Source organism: Idiotropiscis lumnitzeri, chromosome 1 (genome assembly GCF_059441095.1).
Source record: "Idiotropiscis lumnitzeri isolate Australia: NSW breed Sydney's pygmy pipehorse chromosome 1, RoL_Ilum_1.0, whole genome shotgun sequence".
Classification (NCBI taxonomy): domain Eukaryota; kingdom Metazoa; phylum Chordata; class Actinopteri; order Syngnathiformes; family Syngnathidae; genus Idiotropiscis; species Idiotropiscis lumnitzeri.
Window position 1 is genome coordinate 19,747,972 of NC_142391.1, and position 14,312 is coordinate 19,762,283.

General features: G+C 39.7%; 1 protein-coding gene across 3 annotated transcripts; it reads left to right on the forward strand.

Moving 5' to 3' along the window:
- The first annotated feature begins 2,151 nt into the window (after positions 1 to 2,151).
- ankrd6a (ankyrin repeat domain 6a) lies at positions 2,152 to 14,307 on the forward strand. Of its 3 annotated transcripts, none has more exons than XM_088304651.1 (13): positions 2,152 to 2,295; positions 2,846 to 2,950; positions 3,046 to 3,144; positions 3,975 to 4,073; positions 5,237 to 5,335; positions 5,674 to 5,751; positions 6,099 to 6,257; positions 8,090 to 8,200; positions 8,416 to 8,568; positions 9,579 to 9,692; positions 10,043 to 10,322; positions 10,513 to 10,838; positions 11,292 to 14,307. In XM_088304651.1, the coding sequence occupies exons 1-13, from the start codon at positions 2,284 to 2,286 to the stop codon at positions 11,475 to 11,477; spliced, it is 1,821 nt and encodes a 606-aa protein (XP_088160777.1). In that variant the 5' UTR covers positions 2,152 to 2,283; the 3' UTR covers positions 11,478 to 14,307. The 3 variants fall into 3 exon arrangements, with proteins under 3 accessions (XP_088160777.1, XP_088160786.1, XP_088160796.1); XM_088304660.1 differs by having other exon boundaries at positions 9,579 to 9,653; XM_088304670.1 differs by lacking the exon at positions 11,292 to 14,307 and having other exon boundaries at positions 10,599 to 10,795.
- Positions 14,308 to 14,312: the final 5 nt, after the last annotated feature.

A 14,312-nucleotide genomic window follows, 5' to 3' on the forward strand; every position in this document is an offset into this window, starting at 1 on the left:
GTTAAGGGCTTAAGACGAACACAAGTGGAGACAATGATCATGACAAGACACACCAAAAAAAAACATGAAACTAAAACACTTCTCAGTGACTAATAGTGAATTCAATCATCTTATTTTGGGGTCGGTCAGTTGCACCTGCCACTCGTGTCAGTTCTGATTAAAATAATGGATTGGCCCTCTAAACAATCGTAAAATTTCACAACAGAGTTTTTCGGGAGAGGAGAAAGTTGAGTTTACCTTCAAGTGAAGCGAGTCACTGATCTCTGCACACAAATAAACAAGGAGGGGACTTGGTAGATTGTCTATCTACGCAATTGGTTCCCTCTAGTGGACAAAAAGCAATACTGAAAGTTTGTTGACTTGCGTGGATTCTAAATTCATCACATTAAATTTCTACTCCGCGGATTTACTGTTGTTTTTACTTCAACCAATCTATGTTTGTGATACTGGGTACAATAATCAAATTTTAAAGTTGTTTTGTTGCCACATCAACCCCAAATTAATGTGTTTTCATTTGTAGAGGGTTGGAAACCGAAATATTTAATTTATTTCCACATACACTACTGCACTAGGTTCAGGTCACCAGAAAGATGATCGTGCTTGTATAATATATGTAAAAAAGCCAAATTGCCGGCAGCCAGCTTGGCCATCCAGTCAAGTTACTTTCTTGTGTAACTAGTTACTTTGAAAATTGTGAACAATGTACCTGAGATACTTTTGAAATAAGTGACTAATAACCGTAACAAAGTTTGTAATTCAAAGTAACTTGTCACAACAGTGCTTGAATGTACTGACACAGGAAAAAATGCTTTTAAATTAAAGCTTAGATGCTAAATTCTGTCTGGACTGTTTTAATAGGTAATGACATACCACTGCTCGCTTCTGAGGGACACTTGCTGGATTCTGGCATTGCATTGACAAATAAGTGGAATTAAACATGAGAAATGTGTACAGTTGGCGTAGCAGTTAATGCCATAATTGGCAGTCTCATCTCCGTCCCGTAAGAACGGACAGCTGGTGCCTTTCCAAATTTTCTCTTCACGTTTATTGATTCTGGTTCTCCATCCGATTCCAAATACAGATGAATTGGCCTTGAAAATTTAAATTAAACATTTAACATTCTCAACAATTGAAATAAGTTTAAGCCTAAGTAAATTAAATTGAGCCTTAGGAGCCAAAGTTCACAGGTCATGAATCTCCCTCTCATTTTGTTAAACGTGATCTCCTTCGATCGTCACTATTTTGCCATTTCGTCCCGCGTTCGCTATCCGTGACCAGGACACCGTTCTGTCCTTACTATTTACTTCTTTTTCATGAAAAAAAAAAAGGCGCAAAAAATGTCTGTGCATGCAGAAAGGCTAATGTCAGAAAATTTGCTCCAAAACACCAGAGTAAAAGCCACAATGGCTCTAATTAGGATGAATTTTTACTTTCCTTGTAACTTTGTGTGTATATCCGGCTCTCACTCTGGGTAACTCACTTTGTATAATGGTGTGTGTGTGTGCGTGTGTGTATGTATCTTCCTCTCATTTTGTGTCTCCAGTTCACCCATGACCCAAGTGAGGATAAGCAGTATAGAAAATGGAAAGATGCAGGACCGCATCATTAATGGATACAGTATGCTCATCCACGGGGAACATCGTAAAACCACAGTTGATTACAATTTCTGCACTCCTTCATTTAAAAAAAAAAAAAAAAAAACGAAACCATTTTCTCTTGGGTCAAGCAAGATCAGTCTGAGCTTGCATCACCCTGATTTTTAGTTACCAGTTAGTGGAAAAAGCAGATGGAGTCCAAGATTCCCATTGGCCATCTCTGATCATAATCCTAAGGGATAAAAAGCTTTTGAGAAAGAATCATCAAAGGCATTCTGCGTTAATAACGCGTGTGCACGTGTGAGAAGTGTGCGCAAGCATGCGAGTGTGCGTGGTGAGGATGAGCAATGGATCAGATGACATGCTTTTGTTGTCATTTGTCAGCGCAGCTGAAGTGAAGATGAGGACAGGTTTTAACATGACAGTATCCAAGCATGGATTAAGTATGGGGAGATGGACATGCAATGTCCCAAACACGCTTTCTCTCTCTCTCTCTCTCGCCCTAAGCTGCAATACATTTCACCAGCTGGTATCCTTTCAGTACACTTTCACAGATGGAGCAGCCGTTCAGATGTTGGCGCAACAGTGTTAACCTCTAGCAGTGCACAGCCAGTCGCTCTTGGAAAAGTTCCGGGGCTTATATTTTGGGATGCTCATTTTTTCAACAGCGTGAAGAAGACTGCAGCATATGGAGACGAGGGTAAGACCATTTTGAATAAAATGTAACATTGACTTATATCTGGTTTGACAAACTGCTTTTGTTGTCTAAATACAAAAAACTCTTGTTACGATATTCTAAAAAGAAGATATAGATGAAGTCACAGTTTTGTCTTCTGAGTGTTGTCTACTAATATGTCATATATTTAAACATCAGTAAACGGTATAATGCATGATAATCATGTTGGTCTTTGTTTTCTTGGGTTTTATGCAAATGTGAGCATGTTAAGATCTTTTTTGGATGCAAACAATGTCAGAGAGGTTTTCAAGTCAGGTTTCAAGACGACGCATTGCACGGAGTCAACCCTGCTATGAGTTTTGAAATGATATCCTCCTGGCAAACGAAACTGGAGTGGCAGGGTCAACGATTGAATGTCAGATTTGTTTTGCTCTTTCTTTTTTCCCAAGGCTAGAAAGCAAATCTCAATACATTTATCCTTATTGTGCATGATAAACAATTCTGTGTATTGAAAGGTGCGCGCAATGAATGATGTCGAGGCAAAAAATGTATTAACTCTCCAATATTTTGACAGTTGCCAGGCCACAAGACAGCATTGCATCGAGCTGCCGTCTCAGGAAATAGTGATGCCATCTCGGCTCTCATTCAAGGTGGCTGTGCACTGGACCTCCAGAACAGAGTGAGTTTTGGACTTTTCCACAACAAGAAACATTTACGGTCAGAAGTCTGCGCATACTTTATGTCCAACTCAATCATTTTGTGCATGTATTTAAGGATGGCAACACTGCTCTGCATGAGGTGTCGTGGCATGGTTTCCTTCTGTGCGTGAAACTGCTGGTCAAGGCTGGAGCTGATGTACAAATCAAGAACAAGGTATACGTGGTGATACATAATAGTTGTACAAATACATTTATTTCAGTGTTTGTTTATTTATTTATTGCTGTAACAAATTATTACTTCCGTCCGTTTCCTTCCACTTATTGTGTTCAGAGTTACGGGGGCACTGGGCCGTATTCCAGCTGTTTCCAGTCATGACACAGGCAATAAAGACAAACAAAAGTTTACACTCACATGAATGAGCAGACGAGTCTTGACTTGAGTCTTCACTTAAACTAACATGGATCAGCCATGAAGCACTTAACTGAAATGCACAACGTGCGATGTTCAGAAAAAAATCACGTTTGCTGGAGAAGCCAAATTGACAAGAGGAGCCTGTCCAAGCAGAAAATGAACATCAGGTCCAGTTGACAAAGGACACTTGGAGAGAGGCAAGCGTAGGTCAGTAATTGTTAAGTGTTCTGAATATAAATAATCAGGGAGCCAATGATTTTAGGAGTAAGTAATTAAAAAGTGTTTGAAATTATTTTAAAGTGTTTTGGCATCATGCTATGTAGCGATTAACCTATGAATATGGGGAGAAAGTCACTTATTTGAATTTTTTTTTTGCAATTCGGAACATCCCTCTGGAAAAATAAAATCTATTAGATGTGATGAGAAAACAATCTCTAAAGTCTTGTGCTTTAGAACTGCGGAGTCACAGATTGGAGTTCTGCTGGTGATTAATATAAAAGTCAACGAGAGGTGCCCGTCTGGTTGTTGGACACTGTCCTGGTGCCCTTGATTGTACTTAGGACCCAAGGAAAAGAGGGTTGGTGATTTTGGTGCAATAAACCAAATCCTACTGCCTTATTGTGTTAATGCAGGCCGGGAACACAGCACTTCATCTGGCCAGCCAGAATGATCACGTTCAGACTGCTCGCCTTCTGCTTGTTGGAGGAGCCACACCAAACACAAAGAACAACGTGAGTTTGGGATTCTGTCCTAATGTCTCCATAACCTTAAAGGGGAAGTCAAGTCTCACTTTTCTTTACAATGTTCTCAAAAGGAATTGTACACGGGCGGTCACTTGTGAAATGCTTTTCTACCTTTGGTACTCAAAGCGCTCAACACTGTTTCCTCATTCACCGACTGATGATGCAGCATCAGGGGCACCTGGGGGATTCAGCATCTAGTACAAGGGGACTTACACATGGTCACAATTGCCAGGAATTGAACTCCCACACCCTGGGGCGGGAAATGTCCACTCTACTACCTAAACACGCCGCCCTCAATATTAATTAAGTAGAAAAATCTCATTTTGCGTTCTACTGCCACTGTCGACTGACAAAGACATCATAGTGAGTACAAACTCAGCTTGCTTGGCCAAATCCAGAAAAAAAAGGCAAGCCATGACGGTCATTACCAATGCCTAAAATGGCAGCCTTGAGAGATGGGTAAAAGGAAGAAGAAATATTTCACCCTCTCCACAACTCTCTGTCGCAATAACTGCTAGTTTGAACTAGGTTGCCAAGCGTTTCTGCTTTGTTTTCCATAAAATACACCTGATTAGGACAGCCCATCAGTCGGGGGAAAATGCTTAGACATGTACATGAGTTTTTCAAAAAGAAAGAAAAATGTAACCTATACTCTTGTGAAAAGAAACAAGAAACACATTTTTACCAAATGTTTTATTTTGATATGCAGGTAAGTCGCTAATTTCAAATCTACAGGGTTTTTATCTGTAGCACATAGGATTTTTAGAATACTACTATTAATAATAATAATAATTATGATCATAATATACCGGCTCCGGCCTTCCTGTGGGGAGTTTGCATGTTCTCCCCATGCCTGCGTGGGTTTGCTCCGGGTACTCTGGTTTCCTCCCACATTCCAAAAACACACATAGCAGGTTGATTGGACACACTAAATTGCCCCTAGGAAATTGCCACTAAATGAGGATCCGGATTTGTTCAAATTCAAATCATGGCCACACTCCATACGGATATCTTATTGGCTTACTCTTATATACACATACTATACACTTTAAAACAATATGAACGATATATAAAGAATAATGCAACAATTGCAAATATGCACTAACTACAGTGTGTGTGTGTGTGTGTGTCTGTTCTGTTTTTTACTGTAGAAAGGGGACACAGCTCTCCACCTGGCAGCTGCTTTGAGCCATAAGAGAACAGTTCAAATATTATTGGATTCTGGCGCAGATGGAAAAATCAGGAACAATGTGAAGTGCATCCGTAGTTTATATTTAAAAACATTTTAATGCATGTAGCAACATGTCACTCAAGCCATTTCGAGATTTGTGCCTCGTTTAAGGAAAGTGAAACACTGCTACACGATGACTGCTGCAATACATTTCATACATCTTATGATATACACTTACAAAGACAAAATACAGTACTCGATTTACAAAGTACATTGTGTCCTAAAATGAATGTGTGTATTCAAATGTACAAATACATGCTCATGCGCATGCATGCACGTACACACACCTCCACACCCATTATTATTTGCCAAATGTACAAAATGTGTTTTAAGGCTTTTCTATTCCATTCACTCTAGGCAGGTCAAATGGCATTGGACATAGCCAAAAAAAATAACCACAGGCATGTTGTACTTATGCTGGCCAAGGATCAGCAGGTTGGTATTTTCAATACATAATCCTCAACTCTTGTTCTTGTAGCAGTTTAAATAGCTCCAATTTAATCACTCAAAAAGGCGACTTATAAGCAGAAATTAAACACTGAAGTTCAAGATCAAACATTATGCCATAAGACTGGCTCATTTTGGCCTTACCGGCATCGATTTGTACATGGAAGAACTGTAAAGAAAATGGAACAAATGATAGCTCAGCACAGGACCCAGCCTAGTCCCAAAAAAGCAACATGAAATGTAGAAAGAAAACTGTTGAGGAGTGATTATGATATAAAACACAAATGTGTCGAATTTAAAATATTGATGATAGGATATTCATTCTATTTTTCTAGCAAGAAAACGTGTCATTGGTGGGGGAAACACACACTAGTGAACCAACAGAGAGCGAGGAAAACAAGATAGATCAGGACGAGCCTCTGCAAAACCACTTGACACCCGCTCCCATCAGCAGGCATATTAGAACCCACACAAGCAAAAGAGGCAAAGACCACGTAAGTACATTTGACACTTTTGACACTCACCGATTTTTAAAATCTTTTGTCCTTATATTTGAAACTGTTACATGTACATATGTACAATTAGGGAATTTTTTAAATGGCACTAAATCATTTGAGACCACCCAAACAACTGCCCCACTCCCACCCCCCAAAAAAAAATCGAAAATGATTTTTACATGGTGGCTGGCAACCAGGTCAGGGTACTGCCCAAAGAGAGCTGGGATATGCATCAATAGCATCTAGTTCAGAGGTATTCAATTAAAAGTCACAGAGGTCCACGACTAAATTTTTTTCCAATTAAAAGGTCCAAACCAAAGTCCAACTTCCCTTAATGTCTAGCCTATGTTTACATTTTAAGTTTCAATATTTAGTCATTTTCAACAGAGCGCAGTTATATACTAAATATTTAGCAATGTTCACATTAAACACCTTTGCCAGTCAAACAAATATAAGGCGTGTATTTCACATTCATGAAAATGTGTCTCCAGGAACTTAAGTTTGCCACTTTCAGAAAAAAAAACAGTCAAATATCTCCTGCAGAAATATATCACGTGCTAAGCATTGAGTTAACATCTTTTACCTTTTTTTTCTCAAATCAAAGAGTTATCAGCCTAAAAAAACGGAAAGCCTAATTATCCGAGTAAACCAGGTCAACATGTTCAGTACACAATCAATAAAAATGGCTGTCCTCATGAAAAACGAATTCAAAATGAGCTTTGACAACACTTTTTCTTTTGAATATTTTTTTAACTTCTCTTAATGAGAAAAATGAGTTTGTGACTGCCCAGCCAGTGACTTAAATCTGGGTTGGAACGGAGTCAGGGCCATTGGAATTTGGTTGATTATTTCACACATCTGGGCTTTGTGTTTTCCTTTAAATAATGTTTGTGCAACCGCATTTAAGCACTCCTTCACAACTTTTTTTTTTTATGTTTCCCCAAAATCCATGATACTTTTACTGAATATTCGTTTGAATGCCGCTGGGATGTAAACGAAAATGTAAAAATCTGTTGTACTGCACTCGAAGTTCGATGTTTTTGCCTGCGCTCATCTCAAACTTCAGCGGATAACTGTGCACAAAAGGGCGGTGCTTTGTTTCGTAGTGGCGCTTCGCAATGTTGCGACAGTTTCTGAGCATATGATGCACACTGGTTTTGAATCGGCTGCAGCGAGAACAAAACTAAATTTCTCCGTCCATTCATTGAAAACAAGACGCATCGACCCCGCTAACTTTTTAGCAAGGCATACTGTCAGAAGCACTCTCTTCCGGTCTGCTGCGCAATTGGCAGTGGATCGTAAACAAAAGATTTGATTGGCTCAAATCAGTGACGCCTTTTCCGTATTAACTAGAATTGCAGCGCCAACGTTTGCGAATGCGCCCTGAAAAGAATTCATCGTAGAGCGGTCATGGGTCCGAACCATCGCACGGTACGGATCCGGACCGCGGTCCGCCATTTGGTGATGCCTGGTCTAGTTCATCCCAAAGTTCTCTCTATAATTGGGTTGAAGTCAGGACTTGGTTCTGGTCACAAAACAAGGGCCTCCCTTAAACTGTTCATGAAAATTTTGAAGAATAGAGACATCTCAAATGTCTTGATATGATTCATGATGAATAGAAACCAATATTTGGTAGAAAAATAAAATAAAAAAGGGATTTTTTAACCAGAATATTGTAAGGCAATGTTTCATTTGTCAGCAATACACAATTTACAGCGATTGATTTTGCTTGAATGTGCTTTCAACATATTAGGGGAAATTGTAAATAAAAGGTGCTTAGTTTGGACATTTTAGTTTGTTTTAATACATTATATTTTGTTTTTTTTCAGGATTTCCGGTTAAAAAAGGATCCAATCACTAGAGACAATTTATGGACTCACCATGGAAATAGTTTCCAGCTTTATACTTTGTACCGTGACACAGATGGAAACATTCGACAGGTTAGCTTTCTTTTCTCTTTTTTACGGTAGGTAATTGACAGATGTTATAAACACAACAACAACAAAAAAAGACAAATGTGCAGTGCTTGGTACATCAATCAGTATCAATGTAAAACAATCGAATATTAAACCAGTCTCGTAAGATGTGGTGAATAAGGAAAACATCACAGCTTAATTTACAATTTGGGGCGATAACTACGAGTTATTCTCTCCAGGCACCAGCAAACGGTTGCCATTGCAGGCCCAAGATTAAAAAGCTCGAAGAGAAACTGAAGGGCACACAAGAGGAGCTGCGACTGCACATACTGAACATGCACGAACAGGTTGACAGCAGGCTGCGCAAGATGGACCGCAAGAGCAAACACCAGGTCTGCTTTTACTCATTAATAAATACAAATAGCAAATACTTGCGTTCTGTTCATAAATCGGTGTTTTACCATTCAATTTGGATGTTTTGTTCTACCTTTTTATTTTTAGGATAGTGCTTTGCCTTTTTATTGTGTTACTTTTTATTTTTTTTTAGCAAACCATCGACGTCAGCCCTCCACTCTCCCTCTAACCGCCACCTTATATGCCCCACCCTCCTAGATACCCCCTCACTCCCTCAGGGGCTTTCAGGTTGATAATGATGATCAGCTGTGAGCAATACGGGCAATTACTCGGTCAGATGTGGCAGAAATGTGCGTGGCAACGGGAAGTCAGTGTCCAGCTTTTCCTATTGTCAGATCTTACTTATTCAACTGTTCCACAGCACTTACAATACTTTTCCCGGTATGATGAGGCAACTCGCTGACTCACCAACCAAAAGCATAAGACCAAAAACAGCACATTGTATCACCCGAAAAACAGCTGTGACTGTAACTTTGTCACTGGAGGCGAGTTAAGTACGCGAAAGATCCTTTGTCATGTCTCTAACCACGCACCGCCATCGCACCAGTAAAAGCACGGCAATATCGTGGTATGCTTTGTACCAGGGGTGTGCAAACATTTTGCAAAGTGGCACAGATTCGGTGAGATGAAAATGAAAAAAGGAATAATGTGGCATGAGAATACGGAACAAAATGAGAGCGTCTAGACAAATCCAGGTCTTGGGAGACAGAGTTGTGAACAAGACCATTATGGCCATGTTGAGAGCCGTCCTTAAGTAGTGCGCTGATGAGATGGGGGACAGGTGCGCTGCTGGAGGGAATGCCCTCCACTCCAGCTGAGACAGAAAACAAAAACAAACAGAACCATGACAGCCATTATTGCGGCATTGTGGATCATGGCGAAAATGGGTGTCTCAACCCATCTAAGTCGTTTCATGTGAATCCTATTTTATAAAGAAGCATGTGATTCATATGAAATGGCCCAAAACATTTTTATGGTTTGGTTCTAGATGAAAGTGTTGGATATGCTGAATCAGGAAAGGGCAGCATCAGAGAGGAGCAACATGATGCGCAGGATTGAGCAGGTGATTGCACAAGGCAAAGAGGAAGCCCTGATTGCTCAGGTACACAGTAACGTACAACAAATAGTATATTAAGTATTGTTAAAGTAGTCACACACGCACGCACAAACTCTAAAGTGTTTGTGATCATGTGTATTAGCATTTTATAGCCATCCCCACTGACCATGCATTCATCCGAAAAAGAAGCACATTTGATTGTCAGTGCACTGAAGAGAGTATTTTCTGCTGCAGTGTACAAATTAAACATCTTGCATTTATTGATGCTAAATGCTTTCTAAGTTAAGATAAATAAATACAACTTGAGGACGAATGACAATTACATTTACGTACTATAATTCAGTTATATGCCTTTGTTCGTAATGAAAAAAAAAACATTTTCCTTCTGTCAACAGAAAGCAATGAATTGTGATTTAAAGAAGTGGTGTATGGCCCAAATTCCGATTTCAGTTGAATCCCAGCACTATAAATTGCTGCCCTCATCCTCTGCGGAGGAGTCAGACACTGGACTAGAATCCACTCCCTTGCTCTCTGTAGTATCTGCAGATAGCAGCACATCACTGGCCACTTACGTCAACATATGTCCAGCCAAATCTATCCAGAGTCTGGGAGGAGAAAAGCAGAAGCTGATTGGGAGTGGGAAATACTTTGAATTAAAGGCAAATTGGACACCTGGTAAGTAGGGGTAAGTTAGTTATTCTCCTTTTTTTTCTTTTTTGTTATTATCTGGCTGGATGGGAAGTGCAACATTCCCGATTTAAACAGAACACAGTCAACATAATTTTCCTTTCTTTTTGAATAAAGTAAAAATAAATAAATTAAATAAATAAAAATCCTTCCTTGTAATTCCCCATTCTCCCATTAGATGACAATGAGCATACGGCCATCTGCTCCAAACATAACCAGCATGCTTTTGGATTCCTTGTGGATTCGAATGATCTCTGCTGCCAGACTCCAGGAGTACCCGAGTGTGGTCGGAGCTTCTCAAGCAGCAGTAGGCAGCCCGGCCTAAGTGTCCAGGGCCCCTTCAGCATTCATCGGCAGGGAACGGATAGATGCATTGGAGAATTCAGAAGTGACTGCAAGTGTACGCAGATACAAGCAGACCGCACCAGAACACTGGAGTTCTTTGTTGACCCGAAGTCAGAGCCCACATTAATTCAAGAAAGAAATCATCTGCATGCGATGGAGGTAAGTGATGTGAAGCTATTGTGCTGCAAATGGCTTAGTAGAAAAAAAAAAAACATAAATCATGTCTTACAAATTAACATCAATATTTCGATAGTTCTTTCTGTATTATTTCAGTTTTTGTAATTGCCAAAGAACTTTTTCCTCGAAAATGACAATGACAAATCAGCAATGATTAAATTATCATCGTCACCATCACTATTATTAATTAACTCATTCGCTACCATTGACGGATATAGACGTACTTTCATTTTACCTGTGCTGGCAGTGAATGAGTTAATACTATTATAATTATTACTATAACTGATTTATTTTTTCACATATATCTGTTTTGAAATATTTATTCCAAAATGAAAAATGGCTGTATATTTCTAAACACTTTCCGGTTGCTAGAAAATGAGGTAACATACCAGAACCTGATGCTAACTTCCGATTGTCCTATTATGTGCCCAACAGGTGACGCACCAATTCTTTGAGACGGTGTCCATTCAGTTGGAACGTTGGTATGAAAGAAAGGTCCTCGAAGTGGAGGAGCAGACAAAGCTCAGAATGGAGCAGGAGAGGCAGGACCTACTGCAACATATCAACATATTAGAGGAGGAACTCCAGAAGTTGAAAACTGACACGAATGCTGAAACTTAAAAAAAAAAAATTCTTTGTGTCTGTGCTAATACCATCAATCCATTTCAATTTCTCTGGTGCCTAAAGTTAAGGAGATGGACTAATCCTGAGACATTTTGGGATGGTTAGAGTAAGCAAGCAAGCAAGCTGGGAGGATCATAGAGAGAAACAGAAATAGCATGCAAACTCCCCACAGAACGACCCCGTTATAATGGTATATAGATTTAAGAGTTTAATTTGTTTCATGACCAAACTCACAATTTAATGTACTTGCATATCAAAACAATATTCCCTTTTGTAGAATTCTATTTCAGCGCCCTCATAAAACATTACAAAGGTTAAAAAAAGCGAACTGTATTGTATAAAAACACAACTGATTTGATACTGTTCATTGGGACAAGCCAAATCCCAACAACAGCTGTTGTGTAGTGTCGTGTCGTGGCCTAGTGAGTGTCAACGGGAACATTGCCGTATTGTCTTTATGTTCGTGTTACATGTGAGTTTTGGCTTACTATTGCTCCCCACAGACTATTTTTATGTTGTGTTATACTTGTGTTGGAATGAAGAAGTGTCAAACGTAAAGCACTCGGGCCACAACCTGCCAATCACAGGGTCCCAACTGGCCCGTGAGGATAGAACACAATGAAATGCAATTTTTCAATTAAACTGACTGTTGCTGTTTTGCTAATATTGTACAATGGAGGTCACACTGATGACAACAAAATAACCGTCTGAAATTGACTGACGATTGCTCAGCATTCAACACCTGAGATTGATGCAATCGTGAAGGCTAAAAGATGCCAAGTTTCAGCAATATTCATTTCAGAATTATCAAGAGAATGAATTAGAGTACTACTTCATATACAAATACCGTGCCAACTAAAAATGAATTCATCCGGTAGAAATATTTTTCGAGACTGAATGTGGCAGAACTTTGCCCACATCCTGGGGGAGGCAGAGGACATTGAGTCTGTGTGGACCATGTTTCGTGCCTCCATTATTGAGACGGCTGAACAGAGCTTTCGCTGTAAGGACGACGGTGCCTGTCATGGTGGACATGATGAAACAAGATAATTTGCTTTTTCTAAATACGGGTAAAATGTCTGATGGTGGTCCGAGGCGCCATTGGCACAGACTGGCAGCCATGCTCATACTCAGTTGTGGCTAAATACGTAATTTGCCACCAATAGAGCGCGATTGTGGGAGTGAATAATGCATCCAATGCAAAGTTTCTTTGATTGCCCAGGAAAGCGCAATATAAACCTGATAGGTTATTATTTATTTATAGACCTGAATTTGCCATATCTGCCCGGTTGTCATCCATGATTTAGAGCAGAGGTATTCAATTGAAAGTCACAGAGGTCCACGATGAAAATTTCTTCCAATTAAAAGGTCCGAACCAAAGTCCGACTTCCCGTAATGTCTCGCCTATGTTCACATTTTTATATAGTTTCAATATTTTGTCATTTTCAACAGAGCGCACTTATATACGAAATATTTAGCAATGTTCCCATTAAACACCTTTTCCAGTCAAACAAATATAAGGCGTTTATTTCACATTCAAGAAAATGTGGCTCCAGGAACTTAAGGGTGCCACTTCCGGAAAAAATAGTAAAATATCTCCTATATATATCAAGTGCCAAGCATTGAGTTAAAATCTTTTGCCTTTTCTCAAAGTGGCGCTTCGAAATGTTGCGACGGTTTCGGAGCATATGATGCACACTGGTTTTGAATCGGCTGCAGCCAGAACGAAACTAAATTTCTCCGTCCATTTAAACCAACACGCATCGACCTCGCTAACTTTTTTAGCATGGCAAACTGTCAGCAGCACTCTCTTCCGGTCTGCTGCGCAATTGGCAGTGGATCGTAAACAAAAGATTTAATTGGCTCAAATCAGTGACGCCTTTTCCGTATTAACTACAATTGCAGCGCCAACGTTTGCGAATGCGCCCTGAAAAAAAATCATCATAGATTGGTCATGGGTCCGGTCCGAACCATCCCGCGGGATGGTGATGGTGATGCCTGATTTAGAGTATTGTAACTTAATGTTCACTAAGCAAACTGGCTAATTTTGGAAAACAAAATATCCCCACTTTCTTTGTTTTTTTTTTTGGTTTTGTTTTTCACCCCTGGTTTAGGTGTAGCATGAACGTAACAGATTTTCCCGCCTTTGCTGCTTAGCCACTGGGCGGAGCTTAAGAGGAGACAACCATTGGTTGTATAACCCAATGATCCTGGTGTGACATCTAGCATTTGGCCTCAGCAACAACAGCAGCAGCATCTGAAGGGAAAATCAAATCGATGCTCCATTGACTCTGTCAGCACACAATGGAAACCCAATTAAAGGCCCTCTAGGCACAGCTGGTCATTTTATGGAGCCACCATGGGTCTCAAATCAAGCCAGTAATAGCTACTACTGCCTTACTTTCATGGAGTCTGTAGACTTTGGCTGCCCAGGACATGGTTACAAATACTAAGGTGTGTTCATTTATACAAGTAGATTTGTTTCAAGGAGAGATTGTTTGTTTGAAAATGACCAAAATGTGCAAAACAAATTCCAGTAGTACCAAAAAATACTAATGTATTGTATATATGTATATATATATATATAAATAGCGTACTGTGAAAAGGGTGAGAATTAGGACAGGCTCGCCATCACGGAGACAAGTGACGTCTCTGTTTAAGGTTGAGGGGATGTGTTTTCGTATGGGTTTATATTATGTGATAGGAGGTGTGGGTTTTTGAATATTTTTTCCTATTCTAATTCAAATTTGAACGAAACAAAAATGATCTTTTCCAAGATGAATGAATGAAAACCAAAAGATAATCAAAACACAGATCATGACATTCCCTGAA